General features: G+C 45.4%; 2 protein-coding genes across 3 annotated transcripts in view; one reads left to right on the forward strand and one right to left on the reverse strand.

Annotated features, from left to right (window-relative positions):
* The first annotated feature begins 14 nt into the window (after positions 1–14).
* Positions 15–10,752, forward strand: fnbp1a (formin binding protein 1a). Of its 2 annotated transcripts, none has more exons than XM_027284388.1 (18): positions 15–350; positions 827–942; positions 3,059–3,109; positions 3,283–3,430; positions 3,531–3,593; positions 3,752–3,847; positions 3,969–3,983; positions 4,072–4,200; positions 4,714–4,860; positions 4,940–5,116; positions 5,218–5,379; positions 5,520–5,534; positions 5,618–5,727; positions 6,076–6,208; positions 6,344–6,486; positions 6,586–6,722; positions 7,870–8,028; positions 10,212–10,752. In XM_027284388.1, the coding sequence occupies exons 1-18, from the start codon at positions 321–323 to the stop codon at positions 10,238–10,240; spliced, it is 1,860 nt and encodes a 619-aa protein (XP_027140189.1). In that variant the 5' UTR covers positions 15–320; the 3' UTR covers positions 10,241–10,752. The 2 variants fall into 2 exon arrangements, with proteins under 2 accessions (XP_027140189.1, XP_027140188.1); XM_027284387.1 differs by having other exon boundaries at positions 17–350; positions 5,188–5,379.
* A 1,652-nt stretch (positions 10,753–12,404) lies between these two features.
* The window catches only part of LOC113746906 (noelin-like), a 9,193-nt gene continuing 6,531 nt past the window's right edge, over positions 12,405–15,066 (reverse strand). The window contains exon 6 of the mRNA XM_027284401.1: positions 12,405–14,676. Within this exon, the coding sequence (XP_027140202.1) occupies positions 14,014–14,676 (663 nt within the window). The 3' untranslated portion in view covers positions 12,405–14,013. The remainder of the gene's footprint in view (positions 14,677–15,066) is intronic.

The following is a 15,066-nucleotide window of genomic DNA, read 5'->3' on the forward strand; positions in this document are numbered from 1 at the left end:
TGTGTCAGACAGCAGGGCGGGGCTGTAACTACGCATGCTCAGTACACACAATCTCAGCATCTCCTCACTGATGACAAAGGGTCCTCCGGGGAGACGCGCCGCGCGTGACCGCGTCCTCTGCGCTGTACTGCAGACAGACACAGACAGACAGAGAGACAGACAGACAGACAGGCAGATAGAGGTGAGACAGACAGGCAACCAGTTTGTCGCGGAGGATGCGCGCGGTGAGCAGCATCAGCACCAACTCGCGGTGATCGTCGGCTCGGTACCGGGAGGCGGAGCAGCGAGCAGCCGCAGCGGAGAGCAGCAGAGCGGACACGATGAGCTGTAACTGGGGCACCGAGCTGTGGGTACGTACACCTGTTCACACCTGCTGCACGAGGACCACACCGGTCACTTGGTTACCGTCAGCTGTGACCCGCCGGTAACGTGTGTGTGTGTGTGTGTGTGTGTGTGTGTGTATAAGAGGGGGGGGGGGGGGGGGGGGGCGCGCGTGCTTCTGTCTGCGGCCATAGCACACCCCGGTGCGTGACGACAGGAGGCTCGCGCTCTGCATCCTCCATGATGCTGCTGCAGCGCGCGACGTGCAGACAGACCCTAACCCCGAACACGTGACATCACTCAACAGTCATGACTGATGTCCTAATGACGTCACAGTGATTATTGCTCATCATATATCGTGCATGTCAGAGAATCAATTCAATTTGTATTTTACTTCATTTCTTTTCTTAGTTTGTTCTCTGATCAGTTTGAAATTATCGAGCGGCCTCAGTGGGAGTTCTAACTATGCACCAGTTCTACAGACGTGTCTTGTGTTCTGGTCCAGGATCAGTTCGATAATTTGGAGAAACACACCAGCTGGGGAATCGACTTCCTGGAGAGATACACCAAGTTCCTAAAGGAGCGAGCCGAGATCGAGCTGAGCTACGCCAAACAGATCAGGTACCACATCCAACCATCCAACCATCCATCCATCCAACCATCCAACCATCCATCCATCCATCTAACCATCCATCCAACCATCCATCCAACCATCCATCCAACCATCCATCTAACCATCCATCTAACCATCCATCCATCCAACCATCCAACCATCCATCCATCCATCTAACCATCCATCCAACCATCCATCCATCCATCCATCCATCCATCTAATCATCCATCCATCTAATCATCCATCCATCCATCCATCCATCCATCTAACCATCCAATCATCCATCCATCCATCCATCCATCCATCCATCTAACCATCCATCCATCTAATCATCCATCTAATCATCCATCCATCTAATCATCCATCCATCCATCTAATCATCCATTCATCCACCCATCCATCCATCTAACATTCATCCATCCATCCATCCATCCAACCAACCATTCACCCATCAATCCATATATCCATCTATCCAACCATTCATCCATCCATCCATCCATCCATGAATCTTATCATCCATTCATGCATCCATCCATCCATCTAACCATTCAGCCATCCATCCATCCATCCATCTAATCATCCATTCATCCATCCATCATCCATCTATCCAACCATTCAGCCATCCGTCATCCATCCATCCATCTAATCATTCATCCATCATCCATTCATCCATCCATCCAACCATTCAGCCATCCATCCATCCATTCATCCATCCATCCATCTAATCATCCATTCATCCATCCATCCATCCATCTAACCATTCATCCATCCATCCATCCATCCATCCATCCAACCAACCATTCACCCATCAATCCATATATCCATCTATCCATCCATTCATGCATCCATCCATCCATCTAACCATTCAGCCATCCATCCATCCATCTAATCATCCATTCATCCATCCATCATCCACCCATCATCCATCCATCCATCCATCCATCCATCCATCCAACCATTCAGCCATCCATTCATCCAACCATCCATCCATTCAGCCATCCATCCATCCATCTAACCATCCATCCATCCATCCAACCATTCAGCCATCCAACCATTCAGCCAACCATCCAGCCATCCAACCATCCATCCATCCATCCATCCAACCAACCATCCATTGATCTATCCATCCATCTATTAATTCAACCATCCATGGATTCCTTCCTCTTTCCCGGGGTTGGGTTGTTGTGGCAACAGGTTTAACATGTTGAACCACCTCAGCTGGTCCTTTGGACCTAAAGGATCAGCATCACTACCTTGAGTTCCTCTCTTATCTCCAAGGCTGAGCTCAGACACCTACAGAGGAAACTCATGTCAACCGCTTGGATCTCATTCTTTTGGTCACCATCCAAAGCTCATGACCGTAGGAGAGGGTTGGAACGTTGTCTTCTGGCTCAGCTGACTCTGAACCACAAAGGTCCAATGCAACGTCCTCATAGCAACTAATCCCCAACCCAGAGGGAATATCCCAACGTTCTTCTGCAGTGTACCAAGACTCTTTGGGATACTCGGCTGCAAACCGGCCCGGTGTGTGCTGAAGGTCACGGTCTGATGAAGCCAACAGAACCAGATGCAACTCTGAGGTTCCCAAACCAGACACTCTTCAGCCCGGCTGTGCCTTGGGATTCCATTCACTAATCAGAGACAAAGGACAACCATGGCAGACTCCAACATCGGATCTCTCACAACAACTGCCTCAGTATCCTATACTCACTCAGTACCCCCCACAGGGTGACACATGTAGATGGTCAAATTCCCATGACCCCCCAGCACCCCTGCAACAGTGGAGAGCTCATCCACTGTTCCCCAACCAGGACGTCCTTCCAGGAATCCACCCAGAGAGTCCTGATACTCGGAATATGTCTCTCAGTCTTCCCTTCAGTGACTTTATTTAGTTGGTACTACTCCACCTCCCTGTCCGGGCCACTAGACGCTCGAGCAGGTCCAGCTCCAGAAGGTGGACAGACTTATCAGGGTCTCTGAAGCCCCTGGGACCCGTTTGTCTTTGGAGAGCCTGAAATTATTTTAGGAAGAAGAGTCTGAAAAGTTTAATTAAACTGATTCAGATGAATGGTTTGTCTCTAGCTGTCTGACTCTACCTGTCTGTCTCTACCTGTCTGTCTGCAGGAGCCTGTCTAAGAAGTACCACCCAAAAAGAAGCAGAGAGGACGAGAGCAGGTGAATTGACATGTTTCTGTTATCACCTGTCTGAGGAAACACTAACCTCAGCAGCAGGAAGTCATGATAACACCTAACTCCAGGTGTACATAACAGGTGTATGTACCACAAGCCCACAGGTAGATGCTGATTGGTTGTTACAGGTACACCTGCTGTCTGATTGGTTGTTACAGGTACACCTGGTGTTTGGCGTTTGCGGCGACTCTCCGTCAGCTGAGTGAACTTTCTGTTCAGAGAGAAGAACTGGCTGAAAACCTGAACACACAAATCGTCTGTGAGCTGACCAGGTACACCCAGGAGCTGAAGACGGAGAGGAAGATCGTGAGTCATCACACACACACACACACACACACACACACACACACACACAGATAGACACTCAAACGAATAAGTGTATTCACCAGCATGTGTTTTTGTGCAGCATTTCCAGGATGGCCGCCGTGCACAGCAGCACATTGAGAGCTCCTGGAAACAACTGGAGTCTGTGAGTGACCACTGACCCCGCCCACCAACACACCTGACCCCGCCCACCAACACACCTGACCCCACACCTGACCCTGCCCACCAACACACCTGACCTGACTTCATTCAGATGTCAGTTGTTGTATTTATTGGTTGATCTGTAGTTTTGTTGCCATTCAGAGTAAACGTCGGTTTGAACGTGACTGTAAGGAGGCAGAGCGAGCGCAACACGTGTCCGACAGAATCGACCTCGACAACAAGACGGACGGAGAGAAGGTGGATCTATACTGATCAATATAAATACTGATCAATATTAATACTGATCAGTTGGTTTAACATCAATGACAAGAACTCATCTGAACTGTCTCTCTGTCTGTTACCTGTCTGTCTGTCTTAGCGCTGCTCACTGAAGGTAAGGTTTTGTAAAGTCAGTATATTTAACATGGTTTACAGTGTATCTGATCACATGTTTTACAGTGTATCTGATCACATGGTTTCAGGCTCGTCAGACGGCTCAACAGAAGAAACAAGCTGCCGAAGAGTCCAGGAAAGACTATGTGACCAGTTTAAACCAGTTCAACCAGGACCAGCACCAGCACTACCACACACTGGTACCAGTTATATACCAGGTAAACCAGCACTTCCACACATTGGAACCAGTATATTGTAATTCATTGTCATTTTATCAGTCATTGTAATTCATTGTCATTTTATCATTCATTGTAATTCATTGTCATTTTATCAGTCATTGTAATTGTACAATATGTTTGTGTTGATTTGTTCTGTACACTGACATCTATTGCACGTCTGTCCGTCCTGGGAGAGGGATCCCTCCTCTGTGGCTCTTCCTGAGGTTTCTTCCACCTTTTTTCCCTGTTAAAGGTTTTTGTGGGCAAGTTTTTCCTCACTGGAACCGAGGGTCTAAGGACAGAGGGTGTCACTCCCTGTACAGATTGTAAAGCCTCAGAGGAAAATGGACTTTGTGACTTTGGGCTGTACAAATAAAATCTGATTGGATCTTATTTAAATTATATACCAGTTAAACCAGAACTACCACACACTGGTACTGGTACTGTTCCAGGTAAACCAGCGGTACCACACACTGGTAAACCGGGCTCAGTGCTCATGTGTTGTCTCCACAGCGGATCCAGGACATGGAGGAGCGGCGGATCGAGCGGATCTGCGAGGCGATGCGTTCATCGGCGGAGGCTGAAAGGAAAGTTCTTCCTGTTGTGAGTCGCTGTCTGGACGCCATGATGGATGCCGCCGAGGGCATCCAGCCCCGGATGGTGAGCGATGACCACTAGATGATGTCACTGCAAGCCGTGAAGATCAAAGGTCAGAGCTGTGTGTGCTTCCTGTGTGCAGGACACCCGGCAGGTGGTGGAGGTGTACAAGTCGGGATTTGAACCTCCCGGTGACGTTGAGTTTGAGGACTACAGTGCTACTATGAGGCGGAGCATCTCTGAGTCCAGTTACCTTGACAACCGGACCGAGGGACGGAGACATAGCAGGAAGCTGTGGCCGTTCATCCGGAAAAACAAGGTACACACACACATTAAAACACACACAGGCACACACACCTGGCTGTACTGACCACGCCTCTCTCTCTCCAGCTGTTGACCCTCCTCTCCTCCCCCCGCCAGCCTCCGCCTCCACCCCCCACGTCGCCATCACCAGGGGGCGTGGCCAACAGTCCACAGTCCCCGCCACTGGCCTCTAGAGAACCAATCACACAGCGGCTAAATGACCTCATGACCTCTGGGTCCAGAACCAGGAAGCAGTGTCTGCGCAGCCTCAAGAGAGGGGTACACACACACACACATGCATGCACACACGTATGTATATATACACGCATGTGTGTTTGAACACATGTACATACGTGTACTGCTCGTTAATCACAAACTGTGTTTTCATGTTTACTTCACGCCCCCCTCTGATTGGACAGCTGTCACTCAAACTGGTCAGTATCACACCTGTCTGTCTGTGACATCGTACAGGTGTATGACATCACATCCTGTTGATCAGTGTCTTGTGTTGTTGCAGGGTTCGAGTCCCGCAGACTGCAGCCATCTTCCTCCTGAACAGAGACGAAAAAAACTTCAGATGAGGATCAACAACATCAACCAGGAGATCCAGAGAGAGCGCGAGCAGAGGTACGTATTTTATATATGTATAGATGTATGTGTATATACATGTATATATGTTTGTATGTGTATGTATCAAAGACTGTGTGAAGACGACAGTTTTCACATGAGAAATGTGTTATAAGGGGCGTGTCCAGCTCAGCTGGTAGAGCAGCCGTCCCGTGTGTGAAGGCTCGATCCGTGCTGTGGAAGCCGAGGGTTCGAGTCCGATCTGCGGCTCCTTCCCGCGTGTCAGTCCACGTCTCTCTCTCTCTCTGTCCACGTTCCTGTCACCCTTCAGCTCAAAAAATCTTTAAAAAAAGGAAATGTTGTGTGTGTGTGTGTGTGTGTGTGTGTGTGTGTGTGTGTGTGTGTTAGAGATGCTCTGTTGAAGATGAGGGAAGTTTATGAACGAAGTCCTCAGATGGGCGACGCCGACAGTTTGGAGCCTCGACTGGACGAAGTGAAACAGAGTCTGCAGAAACTGGAAGAAGAGCTGAGGAGGAACCAGGTCAGGACTACACACAGTACACAAACACTGTACTACAGATACACAGAAGTACACACAGTACATAACAGCTTTTGACGAAAGGTGACGGTCAAATCAAAGACGAAAGTCCAATTGAAGACTGTGTGTGTTGTGTAGGCGTGGCTGGCAGAGGCTGACAGCAGGTCTGATCACAGCAGCAGGAGACAGAGTGGAGGTTGTGGGTTAAATTCTCAGGCAACCACGCCGGGCAGCAGCAGCCTGAAACAAATGGACAACCGCAGTCCAGCCAGCAGAGAGAGGTACTGACTGATGAATGATTACTGATTATTGATTACAAGTGTTCATCTTGTTCTTCTGACATTTTGTCTACCTGTCTGTCTACCTGTCTGTCTCCTCAGTCCTGACGGCAGCTACACTGAAGACCACAGTGCAGAGCTTCACTTTAAATCTCGTAGTTCAGAGTTTGATGACGACTTTGATGATGAAGAACCGTTACCGAGTATCGGCACCTGCAAGTCCCTTTACCCCTTCCAAGGTACGTCACCTGACACACAGGTACACACAATAGTGATGGTGATGACATTGTTGGTGGTGTTGTTGGTGAGGTTGATGTTGTTGGTGGGGTGTTGATGTTCTTGGTTATGTTGGTGGGTTGTTGATGTTGGACTTATTGGTGTTGGGGTTGGTGTTGGGGTTGATGTTGATGGTTATGTTGTTGGTGGGTTGTTGTTGGGGTTGGTGGTGAGGTTGTTGGTGGTGTTGGTGGTAGATTGTTGATGTTGGGGTTGATGTTGATGGTTATGTTGTTGTCGGGGTTGGTGGTGACGTTGTTGGTGGGTTGTTGATGTTGGGGTTGATGTTGATGGTTATGTTGTTGGTGGGTTGTTGTCGGGGTTGGTGGTGAGGTTGTTGGTGGGGTTGTTGATGTTGGGGTTGATGTTGATGAGTATGTTCTTGGTGGTTTTTGTTGGGGTTGGTGGTGAGGTTGTTGGTGGGTTGTTGATGTTGGGGTTGATGTTGATGGTTATGGTTATGTTGTTGGTGGGTTGTTGATGTTGGGGTTGATGTTGATGGTGGGTTGTTGTCGGGGTTGGTGGTGAGCTTGTTGAAGGGTTGTTGATGTTGGGGTTGATGTTGATGGTTATGTTCTTAGTTGTTTTTTGTTGGGGTTGGTGGTGAGGTTGTTGGTGGGGTTGTTGATGTTGGGGTTGATGTTGATGATTATGTTGTTGGTGGGGTTGTTGATGTTGATGGTTATGATGTTGGTGTTGTTGGTTATGTTGTTGGTTTTGTTGGTGGGTTGTTGATGTTGATGATTATGTTGTTGGTGGTTTTTGTTGGGGTTGGTGGTGAGGTTGTTGGTGGGGTTGTTGATGTTGGGGTTGATGTTGATGATTATGTTGTTGGTGGGGTTGTTGATGTTGGGGTTGATGTTGATGGTTATGTTGTTGGTGGGTTGTTGTCGGGGTTGGTGGTGAGCTTGTTGAAGGGTTGTTGATGTTGGTTGATGTTGATGGTTATGTTCTTGGTTGTTTTTTGTTGGGGTTGGTGGTGAGGTTGTTGGTGGGGTTGTTGATGTTGGGGTTGATGTTGATGATTATGTTGTTGCTGGGGTTGTTGATGTTGGGGTTGATGTTTCACTCTGCTTGAGGCGTGAACTTGTTCTTGTTGGTGTCTTGCAGGTCAGAACGAAGGAACTTTGTCGATGGTGGAGGGAGAACTACTTTCTGTGGTGGAGGAGGACAAAGGTGACGGATGGACCAGAGTACGGAGGAACCTGGAGGAGGAGGGATACGTCCCCACCTCCTACATTAAAGTCTTCCTGGACAGCAGTGCCAAAGGTGCCATGACCTACATATGACCTTATGTAACCCTGATGACCTCTGTGACCTTTGACCTCTGAATGTCAAGGCGGTTGCTATGGTAACAGTAGCAGCTTGTCTGTGTCTATATGCTCTGCTTGTCTGTGTGCTGAATGCTACCTGCTGTCTACTTCCTGTTTTCATACCTGTGTGACTCACCTGTAGGGCCCTGCTTCATCCTCACCCTGGTCACATGACCAGATGACCTGAAGAGGTCCCCCTCCGCTGGTTTTATCAGGATACTTTAGCAGCTAACTTCAGACACGTATCCCAGCATGCATTTCACATCCACCAGCAGCAAGTTCAGAGTAACTTAAACTCAGCGGACTCTTTACCTGGTCATGTGGTCTGAGGAGGAGGCGGAGCCTGAACTGAAACTCCTGTTTATGTTGTATAGATCTGGATCTGCTGCGTCTGTCTGTCTGTCTGTCTGTCTGTCTGTCTGTCTGTCTGTCACACTGAGATCAGTTTACAGGATTCAAACAGGAAACCAGCTGTCAAATATCAGCATCACTGATCTTCAGTCAGATCTCTGATCAGATCATCAGGTCAAACATCTGGAAACACTGATTCAGATTCAGCTACGTCCAGACCAACTTACACCACCTGCACCATCACAAACTATGATGTCACAGTGATGTCACGTCAAGAAAAACTTTGATGACATAAAGTTCAGTTAACAGTAAAACTCTGCGTCGTTAAGCAGAACAGCACAGGGTGGATCAGGAGGTCCAGTTCAGTGTCCAGAACCAGAACCACCATCAGCATTAAGAGCCCAATAAACAGGTCCAATAGAACAAATTCATCAAACATCAGTCATAAAGCTTACATGGCCTTAAGGCTAATACACAGTAATATTACACTGTGTGTTAACAATAATTAAGTTTTATTTTAATGAAGCTGCAGAGATTCAAACAAGACAAAAGTTCTGGATCTCTGATCTGAACCTAAACCTGAGATAAGATGGAGCAGATGTGAACAGAGGGTAGATCAGCCATCCATGATTTGTTTTAAAGGACCATGAGACAGGTCCGGTTCTGAAGGAGTGACCAGAGTAGACAAGAAGTGTGTTAATGGACCAAGCAGCACCTTGTCCAGGCTCAGCTGGTCTCTGGTGTGTGATTTCATAGCCGTGGTTAATTATGAAAGCAGCGGCTGTTGATGAGGCTGTCAGGTATTATGTCAGGATTTATTGGTTGAATGTTGCTGAACATGGACAAACCAGTACTGGTGGTTATCTGCCAGAGGGGCCGAGCCTTCGAGAAACGGGAAAGAGACACCACGATGGCGTTGAATCATCAGGAACATGAGCTGTATCTGTAACAGAGAGCCGTGTTAGGCTGTGCATGAAGGACGTGATGGATGGGACGTGGAAAGGACTCGTCTAAATACATGAGGACATGAACATGAGGACTAGTAGCCTCACAGAATATCTGTGACTTACATGTTAAGCTCTGGGGTCATTGTAGAAACCCCCAAAATCAGTGTACAGGTGGATGTCACGTAGGTAAGACAGGTGTTGGTAGGAGAAGAAGGTGATCCCGTTCCAGTTGGCAGGAAGGTTGAACAAAGACAAAGTTCAGCTTGGAGAACTCGATAGTGATGGGACAGAGAGCACCTTGACTAATAATCAGGCCTGATAGTGTTTGTGTGTTGTGTTTGCTGCTGCAGAGGAAATAAAGTTCTTGTTTATGATCGTTAAACTTCTTCTCTCAAACCAAATGAAACTTCTCTGTCTTTATTTTACAGCTCAGACTGAAGTCAGACGTAGAAGCTGCTTCATCAAATAAAACGTGTTGAACTTGTTTTATGCTCTGCAGTGCTGATTCTAATCACTAGATGTCAGTGTTTATTATTAATGCTGAGTGTAGTCATCAGTCTGACAACCTGTCTCACTCTACCTGCTATAACATATCTACCTGTCTCTCTCTACCTCTCTTTCTCTCTCTCTCTCTCTCTCTCTCTCTCTCTCTCTCTCTCTCTCTCTCTCTCTCTCTGTCTCTCTCTCTCTCTCTCTCTCTCTCTCTCTCTCTCTCTCTCTCTCTGTCTCTCTCTCTCTCTCTCTCTCTCTCTCTCTGTCTGTCTGTCTGTCTGTCTCTCTCTCTCTCTCTCTCTCTCTCTCTCTCTCTCTCTATCTCTCTCTCTGTCTGTCTGTCTTGTAGGCTTTGTGCAGAGTAGTCGGCTAGTCTAGTCACAGTAATCGACCAGTGAGGACGTCTCGCCACAGGAAGTGATGTAAAGGAAAGAGCTCTGAGGAAGTCCGGTAACAGCTTTTCATTGGATGGTTTAACTCAAATCAGATATTAGACAGGTCCCAAACCCTGATCAGACTTCAGATCAGAGATCAGATATTAGACAGGTCCCGAATCCTGATCAGACTTCAGATCAGAGATCAGATATTAGACAGGTCCTGAATCCTGATCAGACTTCAGATCAGAGATCAGATATTAGACAGGTCCCGAACCCTCTGATCCAGATCGTCATTAATCATCTCTCTCCATTAGTAGAGTTTTTATTTTGATTTATGTAAATTCAAGAAGTTAACTTTTGATCACAAACTGAATCATTATCTTCAGATACAGACGAAGAAAATGAATTATTTAACTTTGAACTTTTTATTCTGATGTGAAAGCAGAGAAGCTGCTGTATTTAAACTAAAATGTAAACTGTAAAAATGTTTGTGAAGATGTTCAGAAAAGAAAAAGGACAATCCTTCCTGTCAGACAAAGACTTTAAAGAGAAACTCAACATCTGTCTCACTGTTGTGATGTCACAGTGTACTGTGTTGATACACTGTGACATCACCATGGTCCAAAGTAAAAGAACACTGCTGTGATGTCACTCTGTACAAACTGTAAAGTTTAAACTTCACACAGTGTATTTTTTTACTTGTTTAAGCTTAAACTTTCATAGGTTAAGTGAAGTTTAAACTTTACAGTAAAGTTTAATCTTTAAACTTTACAGTGAAGCTTAAACTTTAAACTTTACAGTGAAGTTCAAACTTTAAACTTTACAGTGAAGTTGAATCTTTACAGTGAAGTTTAATCTTTAAAATTTACAGTGAAGCTTAAACTTTATAGTGAAGCTTAAACTTTAAACTTTACAGTGAAGCTTAAACTTTAAACTTTACAGTGAAGTTTAATCTTTACAGTGAAGTTTAATCTTTAAACTTTACAGTGAAGCTTAAACTTTACAGTTAAGTTTAATCTTTAAACTTTACAGTTAAGTTTAATCTTTAAACTTTACAGTGAACTTTTAACTTTACAGTGAAGTTTAAACTTTACAGTGAAGTTAAACTCTGTAAAGTTTAAACTTTAAAGAGTTAATTGTGTGTAAATATAAACTGTAACTGCAGCGGTGTAGCCCCACCCCCGTATACCTGCTGACATGAACCCCATCCCCAGATTAACTAGTCCATATTAGTCCCACCCCTATGCCCTGGCACCGCCCTCGCTTGTTGATCAATGATCATTTTATTGATTGTGTGAAATGTGAAACTTGTTTATTTTATAGTGGGAAATGATCAGTTATTGATTTTTTTTTTTTTATTGAGATGTGAGACTGCTGATCACGCTCTTTTCCTGTATGTTAATCTTTCAAAATAAAGTACAGTCTGAATCAAAGTGATCTGTCTTCATTCAGACTCACCTGTCAGCTGATTAGAGTGTTTCTGAACTGAACTCTGGACTAAAGTGGTTCTGGTGACTCGTAGTGGTCCAACACCGGACTGAGACTCTCAAAGATGATTCAGATCTGTAGTTCATTCTTCTCAAAGATTTCCATTTAAAGTATTTCCATTTCCATTATATTATCATATTTAGCAGACGCTTTTATCCAAGGCGACTCACAGAGAAGGGAACAATCACGGTATAGTGCGATGAGAAGCGTCAGTGCAACAATAAGTGCTATGACATTCTTAAAGGGGCAGCTTCCTCATGTCCAGTTGTAGGTAGTGCTAGGAGAGGAGGTCCCCTCTGAAGAGCTGGACGTCTTCAGGAGTTTTTAGAGAGGGACGCCCCTGATCTGGTAGGAACTAGTAGTGCGTTCAACAGGGACCAACAGACGAAAAAAGTTTGGATTCCCTTGAGTGTATTTTATTTTTTAGTAGGTATTTAAAGTATCCATGGATTTCAGGCTCATTTATTGTTTCACATTAATGTTTAATATATCTTGTAATAATATGTTAAAGTATTGTAATACTCACACCACTAACAATGTTAATGGCAAATTAGATTACTTTCAAGTAACCTTCATTGTTACTGGACAGACGTCATATTTGGAGTTAACTTTAATTAATATGGACTGATGCTCGTTAACACACAAACAGAAGCAGCAGACATGTTTTATTCATCTCTTTATTTAAATAACAAAGCTGTTAAAAACATGTCACATGCAGTCTGTCCAATAATAAAACATGTTTCATATCATCACTGCTGATCATCAGTTATAAAGACTCCACGGAAAACTAGAGTACCAATCTGTTTAAGTACAAAACACAAAGTAGTTTACAGGCCAACCATAGAAAATATCACTTAATGCTTTAATAAATTCAGTTTTATTGTTTCCTGTCCTCAGCTGGTCCGACACTTAAACAGAATAAAGAATTAATAACACACGAGTCAAATATCTAAAAAAACAAATCATCACTGAGCTGAACGTCTTCACATGAAGCAATTTATACACGTTTACAATTATGACTGACCCACCAAAGGACACGTCAACCCACCAAAGGACATGTCAACCCGCCCAGGGACACGTCAACCCGCCAAAGGACACGTCAACCCGCCCATGGACACGTCAACCCGCCAAAGGACGCGTCAACCCACCCATGGACACGTCAACCCGCCAAAGGACACGTCAACCCACCCATGGACACGTCAACCCACCAAAGGATACATCAACCCGCCAAAGGACACGTCAACCCGCCAAAGGACACGTCAACCCGCCCATGGACACGTCAACCCGCCAAAGGACATGTCAACCCACCCATGGACACGTCACCCCGCCAAAGGACAAGTCAACCTGCACATGGACATGTCAACTTGCCAAAGGACAATTCAACCTGCCGAAGGACACGTCAACCTGCAGTGGACACGCTGACTTGTAACTTTAACGTGCAGTTTGTGAAACACGCAGCAGAATCTCTACATGATGTTAAAATGTTTTTGTCGTGACGTTAGCTCAGCGATCTCGCTGCACATGATTTCAATTTTTTTAGAAACTTTACACCAACCAGCTGAGGAGGATCAGGCGTGACAGGCTGCTGAGGGACTACATCTCCCATGATGCTTGAAGTGTGTGTTCATGTGATTCCACATGAGTAGATGGAAGGAAAGGTGTCGGTTAGCCCTGCTAAACCTACGACAGCTGATTTACAAACAAGTGAAATGTTTAGTTTGACTGTAGAACACATGAAACAGTAAAAAAGACTTAATTATTATTATTATTACTTCAAAGTGAGAACAGTACGTCTGATTTCAAAAGAAGAAAATATATAAACATGTAGCATTCTTCTGTGTACACCACCAAAATAAAACAATCCAGTGTCTTTTATTGTGAAATACAAAGTTTGGTGTCTTCGTGATTGTGTTTAATCAAAGAGCTTGGGGGGGGTACTGCTAGCCTAGCTTAGCAAAAAGACTGGAAGCAGAGGGAAACTATTAGCATAGATCACCTTCCAACAACGTCTGTCTGATTTCCATGTTCTGTGTTCACATGTAGTATGTTGTTTATTGAACAGGTGTACACAGGTGTGACACGGTGGATTATCCTTTGATGGAATTAAGCTAGCAGTTTCCCTGGTCCAGTGTGATGTCATAAAGGACTTGTATCTTACTGTATGATGTAACGCAGTGTGATGTCATCTTACTGTATGATGTGACGCAGTGTGATGTCATCTTACTGTATGATGTGATGCAGTGTGATGTCATCTTACTGTATGATGTGGTACAGTGTGATGTCATCTTACTGTATGATGTGGTACAGTGTGACGTTGTACAGGACTTGGTGGCCGTTGTTCCAGGCATACAGCGCTCTGTCTCGGGGGTTGTAGTCGAGCATTGACAGGTGGCTGTATTTATTGGTCAGAGGGATGTCGATGTACTCGTAGGTGGAGGAGTTGGTAGAGTAGGCGTAGTACACTTTGGTTCCTCCAGAGTATCCGTTGGTGACGTACAGCGTTCCACAGATCATGAAGGCCTCACCGGCGCTGCGTTTGGGGTGGTTGGTGGTCCAGCTTCGGATGATCTGCAGAGTGTTTGGGTTTAACTGGCTAAGGACGATGTTTCCTGCATTCTGATTGGTGGCGTAGACGGCCCACAGCCCGCCCTCGTCCACCATGAGGTCAATGTCAGAGTGACCTCCCCACGAGTAATGGTACATATTGTTGTAGCCGGCGAAGTCGAGCTGTCGGGAGCGGCTGATGAGCGATGTGCTGAAGTCGAACTTGATGATGGTGTGACTCTGAAACTTGTTGAAGTAAATGGACCCGTTATAAACCACCTGACCGGTACCGGACCACGGGTGAGGCAGGCGGTGAGACGTGAAGTTATCCGTCATCATGAAGTCATACATCGACTGATACTCCCTGACAAATCGGTTGTTATGGTAACCATCCATGTACCACACCTGTAAGGGAAGAAAGAACATGTGACAGAAACATGTTGTGAGTTGTGTAGTTGTGTGTTGTATGTTGTGCGTTTTGTGTTGTGTGTAGTTGTGTGTTGTATGTAGTTGTATGTTGTGAGTAGTTGTGTGTTGTATGTTGTGTGTTGTATGTAGTTGTATGTTGTGAGTTGTGTGTTGTATGTTGTGAGTTGTGTGTAGTTGTATGTTGAGTTGTATGTAGTTGTGTGTTGTATGTAGTTGTATGTTGTGAGTTGTATGTAGTTGTGTGTTGTATGTAGTTGTATGTTGTGAGTTGTGTGTTGTATGTTGTGAGTTGTGTGTAGTTGTATGTTGAGTTGTATGTAGTTGTGTGTTGTATGTAGTTGTATGTTGTGAGTTGTATGTAGTTGT

Source organism: Larimichthys crocea, chromosome XI (assembly GCF_000972845.2).
Source record: "Larimichthys crocea isolate SSNF chromosome XI, L_crocea_2.0, whole genome shotgun sequence".
NCBI classification, from domain to species: domain Eukaryota; kingdom Metazoa; phylum Chordata; class Actinopteri; family Sciaenidae; genus Larimichthys; species Larimichthys crocea.

Excerpts from the sequence above, each read along its gene's own strand:
- fnbp1a (XM_027284387.1), top strand. The coding sequence starts at position 321 with ATGAGCTGTAACTGGGGCACCGAGCTGTGG. Across the intron at positions 3,431-3,530 it reads TGAAGACGGAGAGGAAGATC|CATTTCCAGGATGGCCGCCG; the intron begins GTGAGTCATCAC and ends GTTTTTGTGCAG. Across the intron at positions 6,487-6,585 it reads AGTCCAGCCAGCAGAGAGAG|TCCTGACGGCAGCTACACTG; the intron begins GTACTGACTGAT and ends CTGTCTCCTCAG.